This window comes from Hippocampus guttulatus, chromosome 9 (assembly GCF_054856545.1).
Source record: "Hippocampus guttulatus isolate MCC_2025c chromosome 9, RoL_Hgut_1.0, whole genome shotgun sequence".
NCBI classification, from domain to species: Eukaryota; Metazoa; Chordata; class Actinopteri; order Syngnathiformes; family Syngnathidae; genus Hippocampus; species Hippocampus guttulatus.
Window position 1 is genome coordinate 8716397 of NC_141269.1, and position 26138 is coordinate 8742534.

The 26138-nt window shown below is 43.1% G+C and overlaps 1 protein-coding gene across 2 annotated transcripts in view; it reads left to right on the forward strand.

Annotated features, from left to right (window-relative positions):
* The window catches only part of grin2bb (glutamate receptor, ionotropic, N-methyl D-aspartate 2B, genome duplicate b), a 90698-nt gene that overhangs the window by 6402 nt on the left and 58158 nt on the right, over positions 1 to 26138 (forward strand). For both annotated transcript variants that reach the window (XR_015101822.1, XM_086119949.1), the window contains exon 3: positions 12920 to 13594. Coding sequence is in view for 1 of the 2 variants with exons in the window: in XM_086119949.1 (XP_085976075.1) it covers positions 12920 to 13594 (675 nt within the window). In the remaining variant the exon portion in view is untranslated. The remainder of the gene's footprint in view (positions 1 to 12919; positions 13595 to 26138) is intronic.

Consider the following 26138-nt stretch of genomic DNA (forward strand, 5'->3'; position numbering starts at 1 on the left):
CCCGTAAAAAAAAACAGGACGGCTTCAACGCCAACCTACTATTATGATACAGTGCTATAATTAGCACCCAGCCATGCTATGCAATTTGTTTCTGGGATGTTAGCGGAAACAATTTTCCCTATTGGACATCATGGAACTTAAAATAATCAATTTCAGGATCAACAGTTTCATTCTCATAAAATACTTAAACTGGACAGGCAACATTTAAGTAGATCACTGAATATTTTCTTAACACTCCAGTCTTTTGAGGCTCTACCTTTATTTGGGATAAGCGAAATGTTTTTGACCCTGACGTAACTAAGGTCTTGAAAGGTGCTTTCATGCACAAAAATAAAAGGAAGCGAGGCAAAGCATGCTTGCTTGAAGCTGATATAACGCAAAATAAAAGATAAAACTCTGGTAATGCTGCCCTGCGATTGGGTGGTCCCTCTTAGCCAATGGGATGCCAGAATGATGCTCGGGAACAGCCAATGGCAGAGCATGTTGCATTCAGGAAACTCGGAGCTGCGACTTGCAGCCCACACTCCATTTGTATCTTTCGTATCTTGAAATTTATTTTGTAACAAGAGCCAATATTTTCCTGTTGAGGCATTTCGTAACTTGGAAATTTGGTATGAAGAGACCTTCGTAAGTAGAGGTAGCACTCTATATGAAAAACCCATAAAAGTTGTCCTTCTAGATGTAGTGGTGGGAGTGAATAATATATAGCGATACTGATATTTTGTATGACTCGCGCGTCCCTTACCGGGCTGACATTGCAGCGTACTGACTGTGAACTCTGTTCGCAGTACTCTTTGGAGGACATACTCCCCGTTGAAGGATGTGTGAACAGGATGCCAACAGCTTTGCGCACAGGCGTCGCTCTCACTCAGAGCGCGAGCGGCAAGGAGGCCGTGACATTGCCGAGTCGTGATGTTGCATGTTTTTGGTTTGTGTATTGAAGGGATTACGGGAGCCGAGCCCCGACTCTCTTGTGATTCGGGCAGCAGGCACGTCCCCTCTTGCTTGAGTGTGTGAACTGTGTGCAGTGTCAGCGGTTTGAGGTGGCGCACATGCCACAAGAGAGCGAGAGGCGGTTAAGATGCTGGCTGCACGCGGCCTGATGAGTCACTTATGGATACAAGCTGCCACGTGTGTGCGGCTTTACAAATGTTGATTGAGTCGCGGAAGGATTGCAGGTGCAGAGTAGCCTGGTGTTTGTTGTTTACTGAGAGCTGGCGAGAAGGGGAGAGAGAAGAGAGAGGAGGGCATGTGCAAAGTGGTAAAAGACTGAATATGTCTGTCACCGCAACAAAAGCTCCCAAATGTGGGAAAATGTTTATGGGCCGATGAAACCGAGGTAGAACTTTTGCCAGTATTTCTTCCAAGTTATGTTTGCCGCAAACTGCTCATCAAAAGGACATCAGTCCTCGAGCGAAGCATGGTACCGGCAGCATCATGCTTTGGGGCTATTTTTCTTCAGCTGGAACTGGGGCCTTAGTCAGCTGGAGGGAATTATGAAGAGTCAGTGTCAGCGCAAAGCCTTCAGGCTGCTGCTAGAAAGCAAAAAAAAAAAAAAAAAAGAGGGGGGGGTGGTGGAAGTAAAGCCGACTTGAATAGCTTATTGGTGGTTCTAATCGGAAGCACAGTAATTGGCAATACTGCGTGCTGACTGCCATTTAACATGATTTTGAATGCGTTTGGTTAATTCAGGGGTCGGCAACCCAAAATGTTGAAAGAGCCATACAGGACAAAAAAAAACAAAAACAAATATGTCTGGAGCCACAAAAGAAAGCCTTCTCTAAAATTTACAATGAAGGAAACACATGCTCTATGCATGTAGGAGACTGGACTGTCTCTGAATTGTTTATTCATTCCTTTGTTGTGTGTTCACAAACGCCCCCATAGAATTTATTTAGTGATTTCCTCGCTTGATTTTTTGTTTTGGCGAATTATCTTCGCTTTTCTTAGTGTCAGTGAAGTGATCATTAATTTCCGTTTTTTAACGCCTCTCGAGTCGAACGAGAAGAGAAGCCACGGAGTCGGACGCAGACGTGTCTGTGTTTGTCGAGACCGTTAAAAGCATAAATAAAGTGTACGTTTAAAAAAAAAACAACAACACCACAGCTCTCCTTTTTCGGAGCTGCAGCATGTGTATATATATCTATTTGAGCTATATTAGCCTACTATCAAAATCTTTTTCCATTTTCAAACATTTTATATAAAGCTCCAGGGAGCCACTAGATGTCACTAAAGAGCCGCATGCGGCTCTGGAGCCGCGTGTTGCCCACCCCCGGGTTAATTCAAAACCAGAGTGACAAACTTTGTTGTAAAAGAGTGTGAAAACTTGGGCAACCTCTGCAATATTGATTAGTGTGCCCTTGGACCTAGATGTAACTTGATTGTTTTTTTTGTTTTTTTTAACATAACACAACTTTTGGAATTGAAAACAACCACCACAAGTACAATTCAACGGCATTACAGTGCCAGCAGAAGCTACATGAATAACCGTCAACTTGTATATAAAAAGAAAACTGACAAGCAAGTGCGAATTACATACTGGTGTTTTTTTTTTTTTTTTTTTTAAATTCCTCCTCGCCCTCCCTACACCTCGTCATGTGTGACTGTGATAGGAGGAGGAAGGGCTAAGAATAGAGAGGAGGGGGCCCGATACTGCGATGCCGCCTCTACCCACGCTGCTGCGCTCCTTGGCGTGCTGCTCAAACAGCGCTCGCCCCCCAGATCTGCAGCACAGATCTGCAATGTGTGCAACACAAATGGTTTCTTTTTTTCTCGTTTGGTTGAGCTCTCTCTCTCTCTCGCTACCTCCCAGACGCTGCAGTCTTTTTGCATCCTGGTGGTGAGTGTCAACGAATAACACCATCACAAATTTCATCAAGAACTGCCACTTTGCATGCCACATCCAAAGGGGGGGCTTTTAATACTCCTCTGAAGGATTTCCACACAAATGGAACACGGTGACAGAACAAAAGAAAAAGATGAGATGCGCGCGCTGAGGAAAAGGTTGAGGTGGAAGGATGAAAGGAATCAGTTTGGGGTGAGGGCGGAACGAGACAAAGTCATGTGTGATGGCGCAGTCCTCAAATGCTGAACAGAAAATAGATATGAGGATTTACAGGAAAGCGTCTAACTTCAGGCTTAGAACTCTGGAGATGCGCTTCCCTCGTGGGAAGTGAAGATGAAGGAACATGATCTGATTGCAAGCTTCTGAAAGTAATTGGGAGAATTGCAATCAAGCGCCGACCTTTAATGGCAAGTCGGTGAAGAACGCCAGTCAACAGTTGTTTAACCTGTTGGAAGCTGTTGAAGCTCAATCCATTTCTCTTCGCAACAAGAGGCAGTTTGGCAGATGTCATTCGTAAATAGTCTTAAAAAAAAGAATCTTTGTGCTGTTTGTCGCTCGTCTCAGCTCGGGGTTACGGTTCAACTAAAGAAAAATAGACAATTCCAACTTTTATATTCAAAGTAGGGCTGCGCAATATATTGAAAAAAATGCATTGCTATTGCACTTATTCAGCGAAGAATACATTGATCCTCCGTAAATTGTTGCGTGAAAAAAAATGTATTTTGTTCATTAGATAATAGAAAATGTGATTTCTTGAGGTCGAAAGTACATGTTAACGCAGTAATGTCTAGTCGTGGGCACGAGTCATCAGTCATCATGCCATCATTATTGCAGGCAGGCCTTTTCTGTCGTCGTTGACGACAGTCAATCAGTGTCGAGAACCTGCTCACTAAGTTTCACAGATACACCCACATAAAAAACATTCTCGACACCGATTGGCTGTCGCCGATGACAACAGACAAACTGGGCTGTCCTGAAGCAATGACGGAATGATGACTGACGGACTGATGTGCCCACCACACGACTAAAATCTCAACCTTGCAATATTCAACATCCATATCGCAAATCGCATGTTTGTCTAATATCGCGGAGCGCTAATTCAACGCATCCATACAAGCCTCCGCTACCTGAACGTTAACCTACAATGGGAAACACCACAAGCTAACGATTAGCTTTCATTTGTGTTCGTGGCGTTACCCTTCACTTGTGAATTCAGATTTTTTTCTTTCACCAAGCAGAACAATATTTTATCAGAATACTTGTGTGTTTTTCAGTGGGATACTCGTATCTGGAAATATTTGATAGCTGCTGCTGGCCAAGGTACTACGGCTGTACCATTCTGTTGCCCTTCATTGATATTTCTTATCTATGCCAAAACAATTGGATAGCTCAATCTGTACCGGCACCTGTTTTTGTGAATATGTCTCTCTTCGACTCACAGTGGGGCATTGAAGGGGATGTGTGTAGGCTGTAGGTCGCCACCTAATTAGTAGCGCGAGATCAGAAATTTTTGGAAAGCAGAAAGCGGCCGAGGTGCGAATGACATGGCTCCTCCCTGCAGGGGTGACGCAGCTGCAAGAGGAGCGATCGGCAGTGGTTAGCGAATTCTTGGGCGTCTTGACAATGTGGGGCACAGGGCATCAGTGGTCAAGAAGAAGGGCTAAAAGTGAGCAGGGCTCTCTTCAAGGGAGCAAATTGCAAGGGTGGAAGGTGGAGCGATGCGGTGTGATATATCGGGGCTGACAAGTAAAGTAAAACCGAGCCATCAACAATTGCAAATGTCCTGCTGCTTTTGGTTTAATTTACTCGCGAGCTAACGACAGTGAAATCACAAAGTCAAAAAGGACTTTGCAAGACAGATGCATTTGTGTGGTAAGAACATCGTTTGCCAGGTCTGAAATCCATCTGGCCAGTTGTGAGACTGATTCGATTCTGGGTGGGCATCCTTTGACGAGATGTAGGCAAGCATGCGTTTTAAAGTGAACTTGGTCCTATTCCAGTGAACCAATGAGTGTGCCGACAGATTGATTGAAGACTCCCTTCTTTTTTTTCTGCTCCTCTTTTGATCTAATGGGCGCACGGTTGATACAATGGCAACAAAAGCTGTGAGATTTGGCCGAAAGAAGAAAGACGGTTGCTTTGATTGAGTCTTCCCCGCTCATCGCTTCATTTGGTGTTCCATCAAACAAAAATGCCCAGAAATGACACCACGAAATAACCTTCACTCACTTTTTCAAAGCCATTAAAAATGGAATGAAAAGTCTCCGTTATAGACTGGCACCATAAGAGGTTCGGCACGTGCTGCCCTTCTTGACCCTCATTCCTACCAGCTGGAGGGCAGCCTCCTCTGCAGGCCTGTAACGTGGAGGGCCTTCTTACAAGGCAAATCACAAAAAATAGCCATCCAAAGAAATTATATGCCAAAATCTTTTTTATGGCAAGCAAAGCAAAGCATCAATGTGCCTTGCCTGAAGATGGTTCAGCCCTGCTCGCCTTTGGTATGAAAGTCTTTGGTCAAATTATTGATCTGCCAGTACAACACTCCTTCTCCTCCCCTTCATGCACCCTGTAACCTGATGACATGATAATCTGTCCACTGTAGTAACCGCTGTGCCTGAAAAGGTTAAAGGAAAGTTCAATCTGTTTACCCCACAAACTGCAGATCTGAATATGCTTGTTTCGATCGAAGCAAATATGTTCATCTCTGAAATTTTAACTGGGAGAATATTTTGAAATGTTCTGATCTCTAGTCCAATGCCAATGTTGCTAGTTCATAAATGGGGGGGCGGGGGGGACAAGTCAGAAGAGCTTCGACGGCCCGACTGACAGCCCCTGAAATAATTAGCATCGATTTTAACATGGCAGCAGATTTGGAATACATTTACGTGCGATGCAACAGTTCCTGGGTGTTCTCCCCTACTGCCAAGTATTAAAGAACGGAATGTGTCCCGCAACACATGTGCTGTCTCCGTGAATAAAAAATCTGTTCATCTCTTCAGCCAAACATCATTCAGACCGCAGCTGCTCTGAGCGGGAGCCCAAAATTTAATGGGCGCACAAAAAGACATCGGTTCATTTCTTTTCTTAATGCTGCTTGTGAGAGGAAATATTCCGTATTTTTCATGTTTTATCTTGCGTAGAGTAACCTAACATCGAGGCCCAAAAATATTTTGTTCCATTCTTCACACTTGTGCAGGGTGAAGTGGAGTAAAATCCATCATGGCATATTCACTTTATCTCTGTTTCTGAGACAATCGAAATTCACATCTATTCTTTAGGGATCGGAACTGAGGTCTGCCATAGATGGCAAAACACCACAAGTGATCGACGCATCCCCTGAAAATGGTTTTAATTGCCTACATTGAAAGTTTCCAATCCTGAATATACCACAAAGTATTTTCCCAGAATATTTTAATAGCACTTTTTATGACATCAACCCTTCAAAATAAACAGCTCGTTGAAAGCGGAAAGTCACTGTACTACATTTGTAACAATAGACGAGAACCAAACTTTTTGTGGCTCATATTTGCACGAAAAAATAAATAAATATATATATAATGTAGTGGAAGAAAGTCAAGGCTTTGCAGTGGGAAAAGGGTGTGTTAGTTCAAAACAAAGCAGAAATATTCGCGATATAATGGAACTGCCATTGGTGAAATACGATTTAGCGGAGATTACTAGAAGGATCAACAGTCCTTCAGTTTCTTTGGTTATGTGGCTCATTAACAGTCAGTTAATTTGGTTCATTTCTTTTCTTAATTTTAGATGGCAGAACATTCACTGGAAAGTGGTTTTCCACGAATAACTTCAACAACTAATCAAAGAGTAGGAGTCATAGTGCTTTTATTTATCAGGAAAAAAAAAGGCATTGTACTGTCCATGCTAATCTGTTCAGGCGCTATCATGCTTGACAGTCTTGTCGTGCCACGTTTGCACTTCAAAGAACGCTAACGGCTGCGCTCTTTTTTTTTTTTTAGCGTGTTGATAAATCCGACGGATTTGTAATGTTCAGAAAAGCGCCGCCCTGCCTTTGAAATCAACACGGCCTCACATGACATAATAAACATACAGCAGCAGCATGTTGTTTAGCTTTGAAACAATGCTGGCCGGGGCCCTCTGATGGTTGAGATCTCCGCGTATCCTCCCGGAGGGACACGTCTCTTTACTGCTAAATTAATTCCAGTGCAGTAGATATTCGAAAAGCTTGGTGGAATAAATGACTTCAATGAGGTAATGAAGACCCCAGGGGATAGATGGGTCCTCAACCCTTCCTTTTCCTACTCCCTCGGCATATGTGCATGTGTTGTTTTGTTATCACGCTGCTTCCGTTCTAATCTGAGTTGATGTGTGCTTGCCTGGGCTGCATATACAGTAGTTGTTATTTGAAGAGCCGAGTCAGCCTCAGTGCGACGGTGGAATTATGTCGTGTGTCTCATTAGCCAAGAGAGGATTCTTGACCAGACTCGATCATACGGCCAAGAACTTTGTCGGTGAAGTTACGGTCCCCCTTGCTGCTGTGGCTAGTCTACAAGATGTTAAGTCTGGTGACTATGGCTAACTTTTACATGCCGCTACGATACCTAATTATGCACATTGATTTTTTTATTGCCTCGTTTGGCATCAAATTATTGCGACTTGATGAGACCCTTTCGCAACAAAAGTAGCGCAGTCAGTATCTAGCAATGTGTTAGGAGTACATTTGTACGAGAACACGCTTTATTTGATGATTTCAACACAGAAGAATTTAAAGTGCGTCTTCGAGCAGCTCATATAGCAACCTGGCCCACCGCAAAATTATCCAGTTGTCCGGATGACCCACTCCGGGCCTGACTGTCCTCATATTGGGTCGAAGGTGAGCTTGAGACAATCCCAGCTGACTGCGCAAGAGGCTGGGTACAGTACTGTACTGGTTGCCGGTCGACCGCAAACAAGCGGTCACACTCACCTTTGTACATGTGCAAGCACCAATTTCACAGTCAGAGCTGTCATGCACATAAAAAAAAAAAAAAAAGAAAACAATGCACAGTGGACAGAAGACGTCTGCTCACAATAGAACGCTACACGAGGAAGTGTCACTTCCTCGTCTACCCGAGGAAGTGTCACTTCCTCGTCTACCCGAGGAAGCGTCACTTCCTCGTGTAAGGAAAGCGGGAGGAGTAAAATGGCGCATTCAAGTGCGCTCAGTTTGGTCGAAAACCGATTTTCGGTTGTAATGCGAGGCATAAAAAAAACAACTAAATTTTTGGTCGAAAACCGATTTGGTCGAGAACAGAGACATTTGAAAACCGAGGTTTGACTGTAACTGAATTCGAGGGGTTTATTGTGTTGTTCTGTTGTTGAAATGGGCCGACAAAACACTTCCGTTTTTCCTTTCCTACATTGTAATAAGTTCCATTTCCAGTTCCGCAGTTATCATCAAAATATTCCTCCCTGCCATCACTTCAACACTTCAGTGACGTCACAAAACAGTCACAGTAAAAGCAAATCCAGCTGGCTTGTGCACTGGATGCTCACTGAGCTGAAGGCACACATGATGGCTGGGTTTTGGGTACTGTAACTTAGGAGGTTTGCGTTTCGGAGAATTTTGGCCCGTTTGCCAATTGCGTACAGTTGTAAGCGATCACTGTATTTTCCGCGCTCTTTATTTTCTCCCGCAGACTTTGAATACATTCAGCCGACACCTAGAGAAGAACGTATTAGTACTTGTGACAACCTGTCTTGCCACACTGTGATTTAGTTGTCATGGTCTAGTGCATACACGGCCATCTCGGGACAAGTTTTTTTTTTTTTTTTTTTGGCAAATGTTCTGTCAGTTTGACTTTGTGAATTGATTAATTACAGAGGCTGCAAATAGCAAATGTGTTGGCTTCCACTCACCATGCAGGGAGTCATTACAGCCGCACGACATCTGATTACCTGACTGAGCGTAGTAGCGCCGCACAGGTTTGACGGACGGGTGCCACCCGGTGTCTTTCACAAAATATGGCAGCACATTTTTTTCTTTGGGGGGGGTTTGAATACCATTGGTTGATTCTTTTCAAGACTGCAATTAAATACACATATAGAATGAGGGATGAGTTTCACATTATTGGTGGGCGTTCAGGAAGTATTCTGTCAATTGTGTGCGATGGACTCTAGTTTTATTGTGTCTTGAAGCAACTGAGGGCAAAATGCAGTACGCGAACTGCCAAGCAACAGAACCACCAGACTCAATTTGAACACCAAATTCATTTTTATACAGAAAATAATTACAGTACATCTGAAACAAATGATTATAACAATATAATTGAGAGAAAAAGCATGTTATTGCCTTATCCAAATCTTAATATCTGAACATTTAAATATGTCAACTAAAGTGCAATCACATTCGTAAATGAATGGCTTATGGTTTTTGAAATGTAAATTACATCATAACTTCTCCTCAGCTTCCGGTTAACCGGGCCGATCTTCGACCCACTTTTCTCCAGATTGTTGCTACGTTTCTCCATTTTTTGTTATCACTTCTATTATTTTCTTCTCACCGCTATTTTTATTTTTATTCGTCGTGACAGGTTCACTTTGGCCTGGGGGAGTCAAGTTCAGCATTCGCTTCAATGATATCTGGCGCCATCTAGCGTCGAGAATGGGTATAATGTCTCGACCCCGAATACAAGACGGCCCCCACTTTTTCAGTCTTATTTCACTGCAAAAAAACACAGTCTTATATTCGGGCCAATACGGTAATAACAGTAATGGTACAAACGCTGAGAACCAACCAACGCCTCAACAAATCTACTTTTATGCCCTTTCCTAACTCCTGTAATTTCTGTATTTCTGCACTCCAACATAATGAGGACCTCTTGGGCAATACGATAAACAAAGCAACGTGCCTTATTAGTGGAACGATAATAGACAGGATCAACAGCTGACAACTGACCTATTAAGAACCTGCCACAGCACTGCTGAATGTTTCTAAATTATCGGGGACGTGCTGTGATAAAACGATTAAAAAAAAAAAGTGAAAATGCCAAATGCTGTCTGCTCTTTCTAATCTCCTGCGGGATATTTCCACTTTCATTGAAAGTTTTTTTTTTTCTCTTCTCATTAAGGCTCGGTCGGTGACGGAACATTATTCAAAGTGCTTTGTTGTACGAGCCTTGAAATCATTTGTTAGTACATATAGATTATGTGGCGTGTTACCAGTAAACTGAGATGACACCCGAGCCGCCTTCACCTGCAACTGACTGCCCGCTTAAAGTAAAGGGGCCCCCCTTAATAGATCTGCCTGTCAGCTTGTGTTATCCACAATGCCTTTCACCGCCCCCCGTCGTGTAAAACGCAGCCCACCACCTCAAATCTCGAGGGACATAGTAGAGACCGATTACGAGCGCCTACGTGCATTTGAAATTGTGGGGCGCGTTCTGTCTTAATGCCTCTTAATCGCTTTCAAGTTGTGGAAACCGTGTGCAGCCGTCACCGAGGGCTCAGATGTCGAAAGGCACGGACGCAAGCGGTGCTTGATCTCCTTCACGGACCGTTTTGCACCGCGCTCGTGAATCAGTGTGCACTGGAGAAAGGCTGGGCTCACCGCTTGATGATGCTCGCCGCATATGGCCACGAGTTGTACATTATACAGGCGAGGGTGCAGCTGCCGCTCACTTTTGAATGCTTCTCCATATGTGGCTCTAATTGCTGCGTTAATGCTGTCAGCGTTCATCCAGCGAGAGCTTCCTCGCCGCCGGGTTGGATGTCTTGCAAGTGAAATGATCCACTTGTGACACCCGCCATTTAAATATATTGAATTAGGGAGCCCTTTGTGACAGTGGTGATGTGGTCTGGTACTGATTAGTCCAAATGGGCCGACAGCACCTCTTCTGTCAGCCTCCATCGTGCCTGTAGCTCTTTTTTTTTTTTTTTTTTTGGGAGATTCATTTTTAATGTGAGATACACTAAGAGGCGGAGAAGCACTGGCTAGTCTCTATCCGCAGCATAGTGCATTAACCTACTGTGTGTGTGTGTGGTTTTGCACTATTCTTAAGGGCCAGCTTTGTATTTGTGCTGGCACAGCGCCACCTCAAATAAAAAGTAAAATGGCGCGTTATCAGGCGAGGGCATGCGAGGCGTTGTATCTTCCTGTCCATCAGCGTGTTGTGCAAGCACATTTGAATTGTTACTATGGCAACAGAGCACGACTGTTACGCGCACGAATTCAAATGGGCCGACTGTTGCTCTGTGGTTTTGTCACACTTCTAGCCTTGACTTTTCATCTGAACAATTTGTCTCATTTGACCTGGCTCTGTGGATTCACTTGCCCTTTTGCATATTTCACATCAGTTTTTCCCTCCCACATTCTGCTCGCATCTACTTTTTTATTTAAGTAATCCGAGCCGCCTCCTTTAACCTCAAGCTCTTCTTGGTCGTCAGCATGCTATTCATGTCCTCTTTTCGACAAATCTTTCGTGTGCTTTGTGTCGCCTCGCAGCTGCTCTTTCCTGATACATCTTCTGGGTTCCTTCTTGCCATTTCTTCCTCCACCTCCGTCTCTTTTGTGGATGTCTCTATTTATTCTCTACTCTGCTCTCTGCTGCCTTCCTCCCACTCGCTTCCTCCTCCTCCTCCTCCTCTTCGTTCCCTCGCTTGGCTTCTGTCCTCGCGGAGAATTCGGCTAGTTTTCAATTAGAATTTGCACCTGCCATTAAGGCTGACTAACCTCCAGTGATCAGACCTTCGAAATCGTCTTCTTTCTATGAAGGCCTATTTTGCCTCATCCTACTTCGCACATTGCACATTTCCCACCCCTCCCGTCTCTCCTCACAACTTTGTTTCTATTCTATAAACTTGTGCACTGCATAATGAATAAAATATTAACAAAGGTGTTGTGTGAGCTCGTCTTACACTTATGCCTCGTCTAAAAGGCTCCTTCTTGCCCAATTTGGAGCGCAACAAGAAACTAGAATTGCACCCCATTGTGTGTGGGACTAAAAAAAAAAAAAGACCACACAATCGTGGCACCAAATTGCACACCTTACAGGCTTTGCTGTATTCATGTACGATGCAATGAGAAATGAAGAAAAACGCTCAATGTGTGTTTACAGGGGAGTAACAGGTTCTCCACGAGTCACTGCTTCAAAAGATGTCCAAAGTAAATGCAAATAAGTTTTTTTGGGGGGGGGGGGGTGTACCGTAATCCTTCTAAATGCGTGTTTTTTTTTCTGGTCCTCCAGCTTTCTCCCACATTCTAAAAAACAGAGTTTTTGCTGCTTTCCACCCAAAGTCGGCTGGGATAGGCTCCTACTCTCCCAAAAGCTTACAGAAAATGGATGGGTAGTCTACTTCATAGCTGCTCAAGAAAATCTAGTCGAATACCCATCCATAGTGTGGTCATATTAATGCGTGCAAACACACGTGTAGCTGTAAAAAAAAAAAAAAAAAAAAACAGCATTATGTTCCCAACAAGCTATGACTAATACTGTTTCTCCCTGCCTGTCACCTCCCTCTCCACTTAAGTTTAGTCTCTCATTCCCCCGAACCCCTCTCACTTGTCTCCTTTTATGCTCCACTGTGCTGCTTTTCTGTGTGGCGGCTAATAAAGGAGCTGTAAATAATAGTAATAATACAAAATAATAGGTCTGCACTCCACTTCAGACAGGCTTGGAGGAGGAAACAACTGAGAGGAGGTAACATGTTTGGAGGCTTGTGGAGGAGGATAATCTAAACATTAAATGGCCACCCACTTGCTTTTGAGCCTGTCAGATCGCTGTCTTTTTTTTTAAAGGGGGGCGGAGGGACTCCACTCACCAAGATGCTCTGACTAAACTATTTAATTGGCATTTCATTTGGGAGGAAATACAAAGCATTTGATTGGTGAGCACAAGGCAAAATAAGGCCACCATAATTTTTTTGGGCATTGATCAAAATTCAAACATTCGTCAAAATATTCTCATCATGGGTGGGTGTCAATATAGGAAGGAATTTGGGTCCCAGCTATTGAGGATTTCTGCTTCAGCAACTAAGTTAATGACAACCCCCTGTGTTGGGGTACATTCTGTAGTCCTAATAACTTCCATCCTTTTTTTTTTTGTCTTCTTCCGGCAGGGACGGCATTTACACTCCTCCACAATGCTTGTCAGCCTCCCCCCATCTCCCACCTGTCCTCGGGGAACACACCTCTCCTCTTCCTCCTGCCCCCATCGTCCTCCTGCTGCACCCCTAAAACAGACATTACGTCGGTCGAATGCTCGGCCACAGCTGCTCATTCTCTTCCTTATCTTCTTCGCGCTCCTGCAGCCCATCGGCGGGGCTCGGGGCAGGGGTGGAGGTCCAGGTTCAGGACCAGGAGGCGCCCCAGGAGGGCAGGGTGGCCAGAGGGGAGGCAGCACTCAACGCGGCGTTGTCATTCCCCCTCAGTACTCTCCCGGGCCACAGGCTCTACCCCCAATCAATCCCAAACTCATCAGCTCCCTCAGCATCGCCGTCATTTTGGTCGGGAACTCTAGTGAAGTGTCCCTGGGGGCGGGACTTGAGAAAGAGGACTTCCTGCACATCCCCTACCCTCCAAAGGTGGAGGTGGTCACCATGAATGAGACCGATCCAAAGAGCATCATCAATCGGATCTGTACACAAATGTCGAGGAACTCTTTGCAAGGCGTGGTTTTTGGCGACGACACGGACCAGGAGGCCATCGCTCAGATCCTGGACTTCATCTCCGCCCAGACTCACATTCCCATTTTGGGCATCCGCGGAGGCTCCTCCATGGTCATGGCAGCCAAGGTAGGACAGCTTCAGAGTTTCATTATTTGTCACCAACATCTCTTTCGTGGTTGAATCACTTTCAGAATGACTGTTTTTTTAATATACAGTACAGTTAACTGACATCCACATTAAAATCAAGAGTGTCTGTTGTTTTTTAGCTTTACCTGTGGTTATCTTCATTTTATAACTGCACGACATACATCGAACATTAAACTGAAAAAATGGCTTTGCTGCTCATCAAGGGAAAAAAAACATGTACTGTATTTTTCTACAACTATTTGTCTTAGAGACGAACTTGTGTCAAAAAACAATGGCACTCCCAATGAATCATTTAAATGATATATTTACGTGTGATGTATGATATTAAGACGTGTGTATGTGTGTGTGTTTTAGAGAGAGATGGGTTTGGGAGGCACGCTCTCCTGCAGAAGTCTACAGTTTAGACACTTTTCCCCCCACCCTGTGATAATTACAATTGACTTTGTCTTGCTTTGTTAAACCTTTTTTCTGCCTTGTACACACACACGCATACACACACACACCGACAGAATACCGGATGAATGTGGTGAACATGGTTGGCATGGCAACCACTTTCTTATACATTTCTTTCAACTTACTGTACAAAAGTAGTTACAGGGAAAAGAGAAAGGAAACATGATTTCTTGGTGTGACAAAAGCAGTGCCAGAGTAGAAAAGGGAAAAGAAGAAAAAGTAAAAGCACCTTGATCGCTGGAGGGCATTGGAAGGATAAGACTTTGATCAGATGTACGAATACAACAAAATGTCTCATAAAAGAGAGGTGGAAGTATGATTGAAAATAGTTGAGGTTTTCTTTGACGCATAAAAATACAATGAGACAAGATGTGTTTTGTAACATTGCCACTAGATCCGGGGTCCCCAACTAGAGGGTCGACATATTTGGAACCAGGCAGCACAGAGACACTGATATGTATGCTCTTGGTTGTAAAGTGTCCTTGAGTGCTGTGAAAGGCGCTTACCAATAAAATGTATTATTATTATTATTATTTTTTTAAAGTTTTGTTTTTTTTGTTTTTAATTTCAAATTAGAGTTTGAAAGAAGTTTTATTTTGAAAATCACATCAATGTACGTCTGTCCAAACTCATGGTTGACCCCTTGTAAGTCATGCCTTCCGTCACTGATTGGTTGTTTTTCCTCAGGTGTGGTGATTTCTTGTATATCAAATTAGAGGCAAAAATTGGGGTCCCTGACTGATTTTATTCTCAAAGGTCAACCTTATCCGACAATGTTGGCCCGCTGGCCCGACTGGTACAAACGTCATGAATCAACATGATGAAAACAACATGTATTTGCTTTTTTAATTTTCAATATTCAATAGATTCATTCACTAAAATAGATCAATGATCTCTGCTCTTCTTATCCCCGCTGTGCATATTTAATCACCCCCTTCACTGACACATTGTGCGCTTACTCGAGTGCATGTTGGGCACTGAGTCTACATGCGTCACTATTTCATACGCAGGCCTATACATATTATAAAGATCTTGTTAAGTATTGTTTTAAATCACAACATCTACATATTGGGGAGTGGCGAGTGTGAATATTTGAAGTGGCTGCCTTTCCCGCCCACTGACGATACTCGCGTGCACTTTTGCCACCGAGTCGACACACTCATCCACTTCATCCACTGGCAATCCGACATTTGTAATTATGAATTTGGTTAAGTATTGTTCGAAATCAATGGAGAGTGGAGACTGTGGATATTTTGTAAGCGGCTGTCTTGATCCCCAATAGTCGTGTGCATTTTGGCCACTGAGACTACATGCGATGCAATTTCTTCCACAGGTAGACCTACATATACTTTCATTAGATGGATTCGTCTTCTTTTACTCTTGTAGCAGTTAATAATGCATGTGCTTTTCTTTCCTCATCAGGCCACCAACAGTTTCTCAAACTCATTATTTGCCTCAACATTCTTCTCGAGTCATTTTTCACCCGGCTTCTATGTAAAGCTCGCCGGTGCATTCATCAATATTTCAGCCATTTGATTTCCATTTAAAAAAAACATTGATTGCCCACGTGCGCTTTTGCAATGTTTCAATAGCTTTTTCTCACACAGCAGTTCACATTCTCCATAGAGATGGCAAGGCCACGTAAACAATAGAGCGGCTAGCTTTTTTTGTTTGTTTGTTTTTCCTCTCCAGCAGCCAATTTATAATGAGCAAGTGCGTCATCGACAGATGCAGGTAGGCCCAATCTGTACTAAACAATTTGCACATTTCCATTTAGCCATTAATTCACACGTTACCTTGCGTCGCTAATGGCACAACAGGGCAACAGCGTCGGCCAGGGCCCGCACTCGACTCCAGCTCTGGAGACTAATGAGGTCTTCCAGATCTATTGTGGGGATGTGAGCTGTGTTCCCAGCCTCTGTTTTGTGTGTGTGAGTGTGTACATTGCTGCTGTTGTTGGATGATAATACCCTATTGCCTGTGTTTGGGGAGATTATAGCCGTGGTTTTTGGTCCCCGTAAGATATAAGATGTATAACATCCAGAAAAATGTTGTCCCAAATAGACCCCTTTCCACACAGCTTTTTTCGACACAGTTCATTTTGTTTGCAGCGTTTTGCTTCTCCATCCAGCAATGACTGCCATGACTTTTAATTATGCAGGAGGTCTTACAGTTGCTGCATGTTAAATACTAATCTCTCACGGGGTGAAAAAGTGTCTGTCAGGCGGTCGATAGGGAAATGTGGAGTGAATCAGCATTGGCGCTGTGGTGAGATTTGTCCAACTCAATGAAAGCCCGGGACAAAGTGCCATAAAAAATCCTCTTTTGCCACACACACATAATCCTAATTGCTGGGGAAAGGTAATTCAATGGTTTTTAGAGGAAAACAAAAATGATGAGGGTCCCACCATTTTAGGCATCTGCATACGAGTCAAACTGAAATACTGTCTCTTGTTTTTTTTCATTGGCGTGTGAGAATTTCTCTCTGAATGTTCTGCATGCACGTTTCCTTGCCAGTATTGATCAAAATACGTTTTTGACTAGTCGTCAATTGCTAATAGTTGACTGAATGTGGTTCAACTTTGCTCACATCCTGTTTCTTCAGATTGAAAAGGAGTTGAGACGAGTGAATCAGCAGCACGTCTGCCGGTGCTCTCCATTTTCCTCCATTGCTTGAAGACGATGATTCATAATCGAAAGAATTCTCAACGGTCATTTAATCATTATGTCCATCCCTAATTTGATATAAAAACTCCACAACTGAAATAACATTTGTATTATCTGACAGATGCGGCAATGGAGTTCATTGAGCTGTGTCACATTTTTGACCAGGTACTTGCTGCTAGGCAAAAGGCATAACATCATGAAGAATTACGGCGTAGACCAGCGGTGCCCACGAGCATGTTTGAGTGACAAACGAGCTGTCTGACAGCGCTGTGCTCCCGGTGACGTAGTAGACAAGAACAGCAAGTCACACACCAAGGAAATAACTCTCAAACTTTGTAAAGATTAAAAGTTGAGTTCCACAATTTGCATGTGAATAACTGCTCCTGATTAAATATTGACATTATTTCTGACATTATTCCCCAAAATTGTACAATCAAATTTTCCCCCTTGGGCAATTTGCTTTATTTCTTCTGATACTGAATAAGCTTTGAAACTATTTTTTTTCTAATATTAAACAAAAATATCTTGCTGTTATATTTTGTGGACGTTGATGCAGGCTCATCCTCAGAAATACTTTAATTTTTTTGGCCTTGACAGATCATATGGAAAACATATTGATAAAACACGGATGTGTATTGGCGAACCTCATCTTGATGAGTCAAGCCTTCATTGCAGGCCACATCATATAGTATTTATGGTCATGAGTTACGAAGATAGAACTATTGCTTCTCTGCTGAAATGAAAAAAAAAAAAAAACACATTTTGAACAATTTTGTCAAATATATGTCCTTTATTTGCTTAAGTGGGCTACAAAAAAATGATGTGGTGGCCCGGATCTGGCACCCGGGCCTGGAGTTCGACAGCAGTGCATTGAAATAACACCGGCAGCGTCTTGGCTGGTCCATCAACAGGAGTGATACTCGTGTGCATCTTGCCCTAAAAGAAGATCGGTGGTCTTGTGTAGCATGCAGACAAGAAAATGTATCATCATTGTCAGCAGAGGGCATCTGGAATGCAGGAGATGTTGTGTTATCCATTTCACACGTCACCTAGATGGGTCTGTCTCCTCTATTTGTGCACTGTCATTGTGACAAAGATCCTCCATAAATCAAAACAAGAGAATGGATGCGATTTGCCGGTGAGAGCAACGGCGCACGTCGGCATCCGTTTTAATTGGACTGAACAATTCTGCCGCTGTTGATCAAAGCATTCTATTCGTCAATTTAATTGGTTATTTTGTATTGTCTGTATCAATACGGTTGCCGTCGCTCTAAATTGACTGTAAGCAAATTGTTCCACATTTTTTTCTTAATACATGTTTGTAAACGCCATTGTTCTCTCAAAGCAAAAAAAAAAAAAAAAGCAAGCTCACAGTAATTTTGACATCTTTCATCAACAAAAGCCTCAGGTGGTTCCCTGTCAGTACACCGAGGAGGAAAATATGTCAAGTGTGCATCAACATCACAGCATTTTTTTTTCTTGTCATGTGTCTTGTTGCATTTATGGATGCATTTTTACCGCGCTCTCTCAGATCTTATGTTCACGTGCTTCTTAAATTTAAGCGCTATGCTACCTTTAGAATGAGACGCTGTGAGGCCTTTAAGATGTGATCCAATCTGTCCCTGGAAGCTGGGTGATGTTTTTTCACACATATAATTCAATAGTACCTCGACTTATGAGTGACCAGACTTGAGATTTTTTTGGAGATATGAACCGTCACTGCCATCATTTTATTATCTTGTGTTGCAAGCATAAATTTGCGCTATGAGCCCTATAGATGGTGGCAGCAAACTTCACAACGGCCTGTTGACTATCACAACATTGATAGTAAACAGGCCACATGCTCATTTTAAGCTGTGTGCGTAGTGGACGTTTGAGGTGATAGTAATACTGTCGCCACGCAGATGGTTCATCTGCGACACGCTTCAGTGAGGCTTGAGTAAACGTCTCAAGGAACGATCGCCTCATTTCCCCCTGACCATTTGTTGCTTCTCTCACCTCACTCCTCCAACAGTCTCCTCGATGGAAGTTTTGGCCCTATCTGACGAGAGCATATGCATCGGCCAACGCTGGCGGAGCTAAAGGCGGCGGGGGGCAGTAGGGCACTGCCCCCACCCTCTTGAAATATGAATCGATTAGGTGCCAGGCCAGATAATTCAACATTTAATGAATGCTTCTTGGTATTTTCTTTGGTTTTTCGCGCCATCAGGATTCATGATCTTTACACTTCAACACATTTCTACTTCCAACTTCTTAAGTACACACTAAAATGAGGGACCCTCCCTTGCCTTTCTTAACCCATTATGAGTACACTTCATCAGCGGGCGTGCTGCGCGTGGTCTGCCTGAATAATGTGGGAGATCACAGGCGACGTGGCGGCGTTGCACTCGGTTACAGCACGCCCAATATTTATTTTTTTCGCCTCCTGGCCTTTAAACATTGCAGCATATGAATCCTAATTATCCAGCTAATCTTATTAATTCGGCCGAATATGGGAATGATGTCAAGCTTTTCAGACAGGAAAATAACAGCGGTCAGCTAGATCACATTTGATTCCCAATTAGTTGGAGACAAAACCGGCGTATATCGATTACTGAACCTCGTCACACACCATAAATATCATTTGTAGTCTGAGTAAGGATCTTTAGTGGCCGGCTGACTTAGGAGGCTTGTCAGTCAAGCTTGTGGCTCCTTCCCGTCATATAAGCGAAATCTCTTCCAAATAACTCGGCCAAGGGGACAATCTGCCTTCCCCCAAAAAAGAAGCACCACAGCCACCTTCCTTGGCTTTTAGAGCATTTCATTTTTAGAACGTTCACGATGAACTCCATTTTGAGGTTGAGCTCATGTCGCAGCTTCTCCCGACAGTCCTTTTATTTAATGAGCAACAGTCGAGCTGTTTTGTTTTGATTGCCTTTTTCTCAGCTGTCATTTTGTCTTAATAAGATTGCAGATTAAGCTGAACATTCCAAAACATGCATGTCTAATATGTTTGATTGAAAAATCATCACGTTCGAGGCCACACTTGCGCTCCTTGCTGCCTCACTTGTTTTCCAAAAGCTCGTGCTTGTGGAACCAGTGTATGGGAAATGCGTCCGATTCCTGGGTGTCACCCACAAGTGACATCATCGGGTGGCACCTCGGTACAAGTTGGCGCTATAGGTTCCTGTCAGTTTTGAACTTTGTGTCAGAGGCGGATTTGACCGGCCTTGGTAAATCTGTAGATGAGCGCAAGCGGGTTAATCTGACAGTGAGATCTGAGGTGGGCTCCATCCTGGACTGGTTGCCAGCCAATCAAAAATCACGTATCAACAAACAACCTTTCACGTTCACATTCGCACCTATGGGCAATTTAGTTTTTTTTCAATGAAACTACCTTGTAACGTGCTCATTCTTGGAATGTGGAAAGAAGCCAGAATACTCGGAAAAAGGCTATGCAAGAAACGGGGTAGAACATGTAACCTCCTCACAGGAAGGTCTGACCCACGATTCAAACTCTGAACCTCAAAATTGTGGGGCAGATGTGCTTTCATCTGATAACAGGTAGCAGGCTGCTCTGCTAAATTTCCCTGACAGTAAGGGTGTTCACACTTTTGCAAAATGAAAATGCGTGTGGGATGACTATTTAGCTTTCAGTTGCTTTCATTTTTCACGGCATTCGTTCCCGGTCACCTTGAGGCAGTTTGCATGTTTCATCTGGTCATGCCTTTTGATATTGAATTCCTTGAAAACAACCACAGGCTCTTCAGTAGGCAGACAGTTTTTTTTTCCTTTTCGTATTTCAGTGGGGTAAAAAAAAAAAAAGTCAATTTGCACTTGTCCTGAAAGCGATGGCCCTCTTTGTCAAAATTCCTTTTCTTCGATACAGTTTCTACTTTAGAAAAAGGCTGGAAAGAGCCACACAAGGGTCACGCATTGAGGGGTGCAATCGGAAAAATTCACTCTGACACGACAAACGAGTGTGGTTTCTTTGGAGAGCGCATGTTCAGAGCATATTTCCGAAAGCATCCTCGAGCCATGCCACAGGTCTGGTGAAATGTCAAATCCCTTTTTTTTGTGAGTATTTTCTATGCTGGTCAACAGTGCTGACAGGCCACACTTTATTCATTTTATGCCAGAGGCATAAAATTTCAACACGGGCCGTAATTGGCCCCCAGGCCATACTTTGGATATTTTTCAGTATAGTGGAATGGAAGTTCAGTGGGATTCACATGACTGCAAGTTGAAGTCTTTCATGTCATCAGGGTTTGAAAGTAAACTGAAACAACTATTTACTGGTCACCAACGTCATCTCGGGGTGCTCTTTTGTGTTTTGGGAATACGCAGGATGAAAAGAAAATGTCAGATAAAAGATGTAAAGATAAAAGTTGCTCGCGGGGGTTGAAAAAAAAAGGCTCATAATGTGGTGGTTTTCATGCTTTTGCATCAGGCTGAGAGTGCCGTTAAATGGGGAGACGGCCAGTGTTTGGTATTTAATCCCAAAAGATCAAGTTAGCTCTTAAGTGCACTGAAGAGGGCGGTGGTGGTTGCGCGGATGACCAATTGCTTTCTTTCATCGCTGAGACTCCAAAGAAAGAGATGAGACAGCGGAAACAACCATTTAGTGTAGACGCACGAGAGACATTCTTCTGATATTGACCATTTCATAATGTCCCCAAAAGACATTTTTGCTACATTTAATTTACGGTAAATAAAATAATCAAAGCTATATATAGAGTATGCACTTTTCTATTTCGCAGAGTTCTCTACCAAAATTGTACTTTGTTTGAATTTGATTGAATGTGTTGGTAAGTGGACCTTTGATGCATTGATGCAAGTTATTTGTGTCTTTTTAGGGGTTCGCATTTGAGTACCACTGACCTACAGAATACATGATGTGAACTTGCCGTTTCACTTCCATTCATGTGCCTTAAAGGTGTTTTAACGATTGCAGCGCAGCAAGTGAAATGTGTTTGTGACAGCTGCAGAGCATGACTGACACGAGGAGCTGGCTGGCCATTATATATGCTGACAGTGACACCCACTGAGTGGCACTTTTCACTCCACTCTTTCCTCCTGTCAGCCCTGACCTCATTCCTGCTCCACTGCCACGACAATATGGGTGCACCTAAACATTGTGATGCCTGAATTGAGAACAGATAGTCAGCATCAATTGACATCGTTCTTTCTCATGCCTGACCCATTATAAGATCACCCACTGCCCAACCGCCTGCCACCTTAGTTCACGTGGCCCAAGAAAGCAATTTATGTGCATTGACCATTCAACAACCACCGCTGAATACAAAGCGCTGCACATGGAGCAAAAATAATTCATACAACAAACAATCAAATTATGAATTAATATCAAAGACAATAGAAAGCACAAAAACTGTTTTAAAGATGGGCAGTGAGGGGGCTTGCCTAGCATTCAGCGGGAGGTCATTCCAAAGAGAGGGACCCGCAACGGAAAAATGTTGATTCCCTCCGAGCCTCCGCTTCGTTCTCGGTACCTTTAATAATGTCACGTTGCGAGGTGGTGGTGGACCCCAAAAAGCAGGCAGGAGGGAGGAGCAGGGTGTATTTGAAGAATTGTATTTAAAACACAGAAACCTACATCCAAAACAAACGAAGTCCAAAGTATCAAACAAAACCCATGACTAAAGCTAAAACATAACAATGAACTAAACATAACAGAAGCAAACAGCAACACACATGACAGTAGCAAAAAGCAACAATGACCCGACACTGAGTGTTCGGGCTGGGAGTCCTTTTAAAGCCCTAATTAGTTATGACCAACAGGTGTGCAGCTGCCGGGGGAGCCCTACAGTGCCACCTGTTGGTCCCTAAACCGAATCATGACAAATCAAGTCTGATCCGCAGACGTGAGGCACCGGTCATGTGCGTAGGGGCCTAGAGAGGTTAGGTGGTGCGAAGCCATTTAAAGATATGAAAACAAATAATATGATCTTAAAAATAACTCTAAGAGGCGAGCAGCAGCATTCTGGACCAACTGGAGATGCTTAATGGAGGATTGTCTGACTCCAAAGTAAAGTGCATTCCAGTAATCCAGCCGGGGATTAAAGGTGAAGAAATGTAAGAAATTTCTGCTATCAATCCCACCTTTAAAATCAATGTATCCCAGTACTATTTAACAAACGGCTTTAAGCAGACTCGGATTTAAAAACTACCGGTAGTTTTTCTCCAATTTGTTGAGTATATGTAATATGAGGCAATCATGCATTTATTTGGGTTCACGGTGCTTACGGCCCTGCGAAGAAAACCATGACTACTGCGTGGCCAGCAATTTTTTTTTTAAAAAGACTGTTACTCTTGTAACAAATTCATTTTACATTTTAAGCGTGACATATTTTCCAAATGGATCCCTATGGAATTCACATGTCTCACACATGTCCGGGACTTGCAAGAATCCTCATAATTCAATGAGTGACACCTCCGGGGTGATTGTGCGTGACTTCCCAGGTTTCTCATGGCGGCTGTGTCTGATGGGAGAATCGAAAGATTCATGAGAAAAAAAAAACGGTCGCAATATAGCGGGGAAACACTGTAATGGCAAATGGCAAACAGTCTGAAGAGCTTGATAAGAGCACGATGCGGTCCGAGTTGTGCTGTGACACCGCAGTCGTTCTCCCCTGCAGAGCGTTGTCACACTCAGTCACGTTTCGTCAACACTCACTGCTATTCACCACTATCTCCTTTTTCCTGCTCACTTTCCTTCATTTTTTTTCCCATTCTGTTTCTGTGGATTCCACACTGTTTGCTCTCGTTTTCTCCTCCTCTATCTTTGCGCCACATCTTTGTCTTTGCACTCGCTCTTCTCTTTAATCCCCCCCCCCCTTAGCATCCTGCTCGGCACCAAAGTAAGCCCTGCTACTCGACAGGCGCCAGCTCACATGGCTTACGTTCTTTGCCATTTCCACGGCAAAAATATATAGTCAGAAATGTTTACGATTTTTATTGTCATAGGAAAATCAATAAGTGCCAGAGGGCCCAACGCATCGAATCTGTTTAGATTGGGCGTTACTGGAGGTGATAAATGCTCAAATGCTGCAAATAAATCAAGATTCTCACATACAGATTTCACTGGTCAACAAATATGAACTATATTATATATTATATTGTATACAATATTATATATTATATTATTACTAGATTATAAATATTTAGATGATAATAAACTTTTCAAAATGATTTTTTTTCGCACTGATTCCTTATCTTTCTCTTACTTAAATTAGCTGTCGATTTCACATTTTTTAAAAACCAGAGAGACCCCATACATGTCAAGGAAAAAAATGGCCTGCACGTAATTACTCCTCTTTTAGTGTGTTGTCTTGGAGATGACCAACACAGCCCACCACACACATAACGACTTTTCCACCATCAATCGCAAGTCTCCTTCCAGAAACTTGTCGCAATACAAAGAGTGCCTTGCACTGAAAATTATGGTGTGTTGAATTTACTCTTTTTTAAAAAAAAATTATTAGTATTTTTTTACCCCCATGAAGTGGTTGCACGCAATAAACTCATCCAGATCATTTAAAAAAAACTGTACATTTTTGAGCAAATGTATCTAAATCCAGATGATTCTATTGTGTGCAGCCACTTGTCAAAATAAAATTGAGTAAATTCAACCCAGCATTTTTTTTTTCAGGCTGAGAGGTAGGAGTGCGAGAAAATACAAAGTAGTAAAAACAGAGCCTCGGTTGAAGAAATGGAAGACGCTCGGCAAAGCAAGCTTCGGATCGCTTCCTAATTAGCTTTCTTTCAGGTTCACGTCACAATCCCAAAATCCGGGGCTTGGCCCACACTTAGCTTGACCACATATAACACTTAAGGATTTGCAGTCGTAATTCCTGAATAGATTTCACGTTTATCTTTTTATAATTTTCTGAGTTCGAAGAGGAAAAATAAACACAACCCACACTATGGCTCTCATCACTCAATTTTTTTTTTCTCCAAGATGTCAGAGAGATTTTGATCAGAGGAGAGGAAAAATACTCAAACTAGTTATTGGTAAGTACCGTATGTGTGTAGCTAGCTTTAGATATCATGATAAAATGAAAGCTAAATTAATATTTAGTGCTACAGTAATACCGTACTACAATATACTACTTGAATTAGTACAATCATTTTAATTTCAATTTTAATGAAATAATTGTTTTGCTCTTTTGCGTTTTTTACTTGGTTATCAATTCAATGGAAACAGTGAAATATTTCTGAAAATGTTTGAATGCTCTGAACTCCTGTTTTAATGCTAGTATTACCTTTGTTTGTCAACTTGCACTCCATTCTGCCTCAACTGCTTAAAACAACACAATCCCGCAAACTAGAAAGAATTCTAAACCATCAATTAATTGTTAAATCTGCCTGCTCACTTCAATCAAACCAGAGCATATAATAGCCATCCCTATGACATATCCATTGAATACATATTTTTTTACTGCCGTGAGCTACGCAGAGCGTGTGTGTTGCCATCATTGCATAACTGCCATATATATACAGACAGCATGCACAGCGTATGTACTGTTCCACTAATACAAGCGAGTCGAAGCTGCATGTGGTGTGACTGGCCGCTATTTTTGCAGCTCCGGTGATGTTCAGGAACATTGCTTTCTCATGACGAATGGAAGTGAACTCCTTCACGGCTTCATTAGTCATCCCTCATCTCCACCCTGCATCTCTGTGAACCCCCCCCCCCCCCTCCACCACCACGATCCACCCCTGCCACAATAAACACAGCGCGGACTTAATGTATGGTCCACTTCCGTCGAGCACGGTTAGGTTATGCTCGTTATACAGCGTTAAGAGTGATCACTGCGATGCGCGTGTTGATGGCAGTGGTCCCAGGCTGAAGGATGTCATCATCGATGAGCGAATATGTGGAGAAATCCCCCCCCGTAGGAAAGTTTTGATCAGTAAAATCAGAGCTACGAGCGCAGCTCTTGTGATTAGCAGCACGATTGTCACTTGTTTTCCCAAGGTGGACCAACCAACAGTAAAATTGAGTGAGTGCAGCAGCAACTCGTCATGGAGCTATCATAGTCGACCTCAGGTGTGTTATTGACTGTAATTGTGCTATTATGTGTCAGCCCGCCTACACGATGTACGCAAACGCCAGCGCTGACTTTCTGTGCGGCTATATTTGTACACATATGCAGTGCAACGGAGTGTAAGTATATATATTTTTGCGCACACACTAATGGCATCTTTAGCACGGCCGTTTCCATGGGAACCGAGTTGCCACGGAAACACTGCACGTCCCTTTGAATTAGAAACGTCTCCTCCTATCTCCTCACGCCGTCCTGTCTGTCCCCCTTTCACTTTTCGCCATCTTGCCTCGCGCCTCTTTGACAGGCCAAGCTGCTGTCAGTCACAACCATGTGAGGAGGATGTGCGGCCCTAAAAG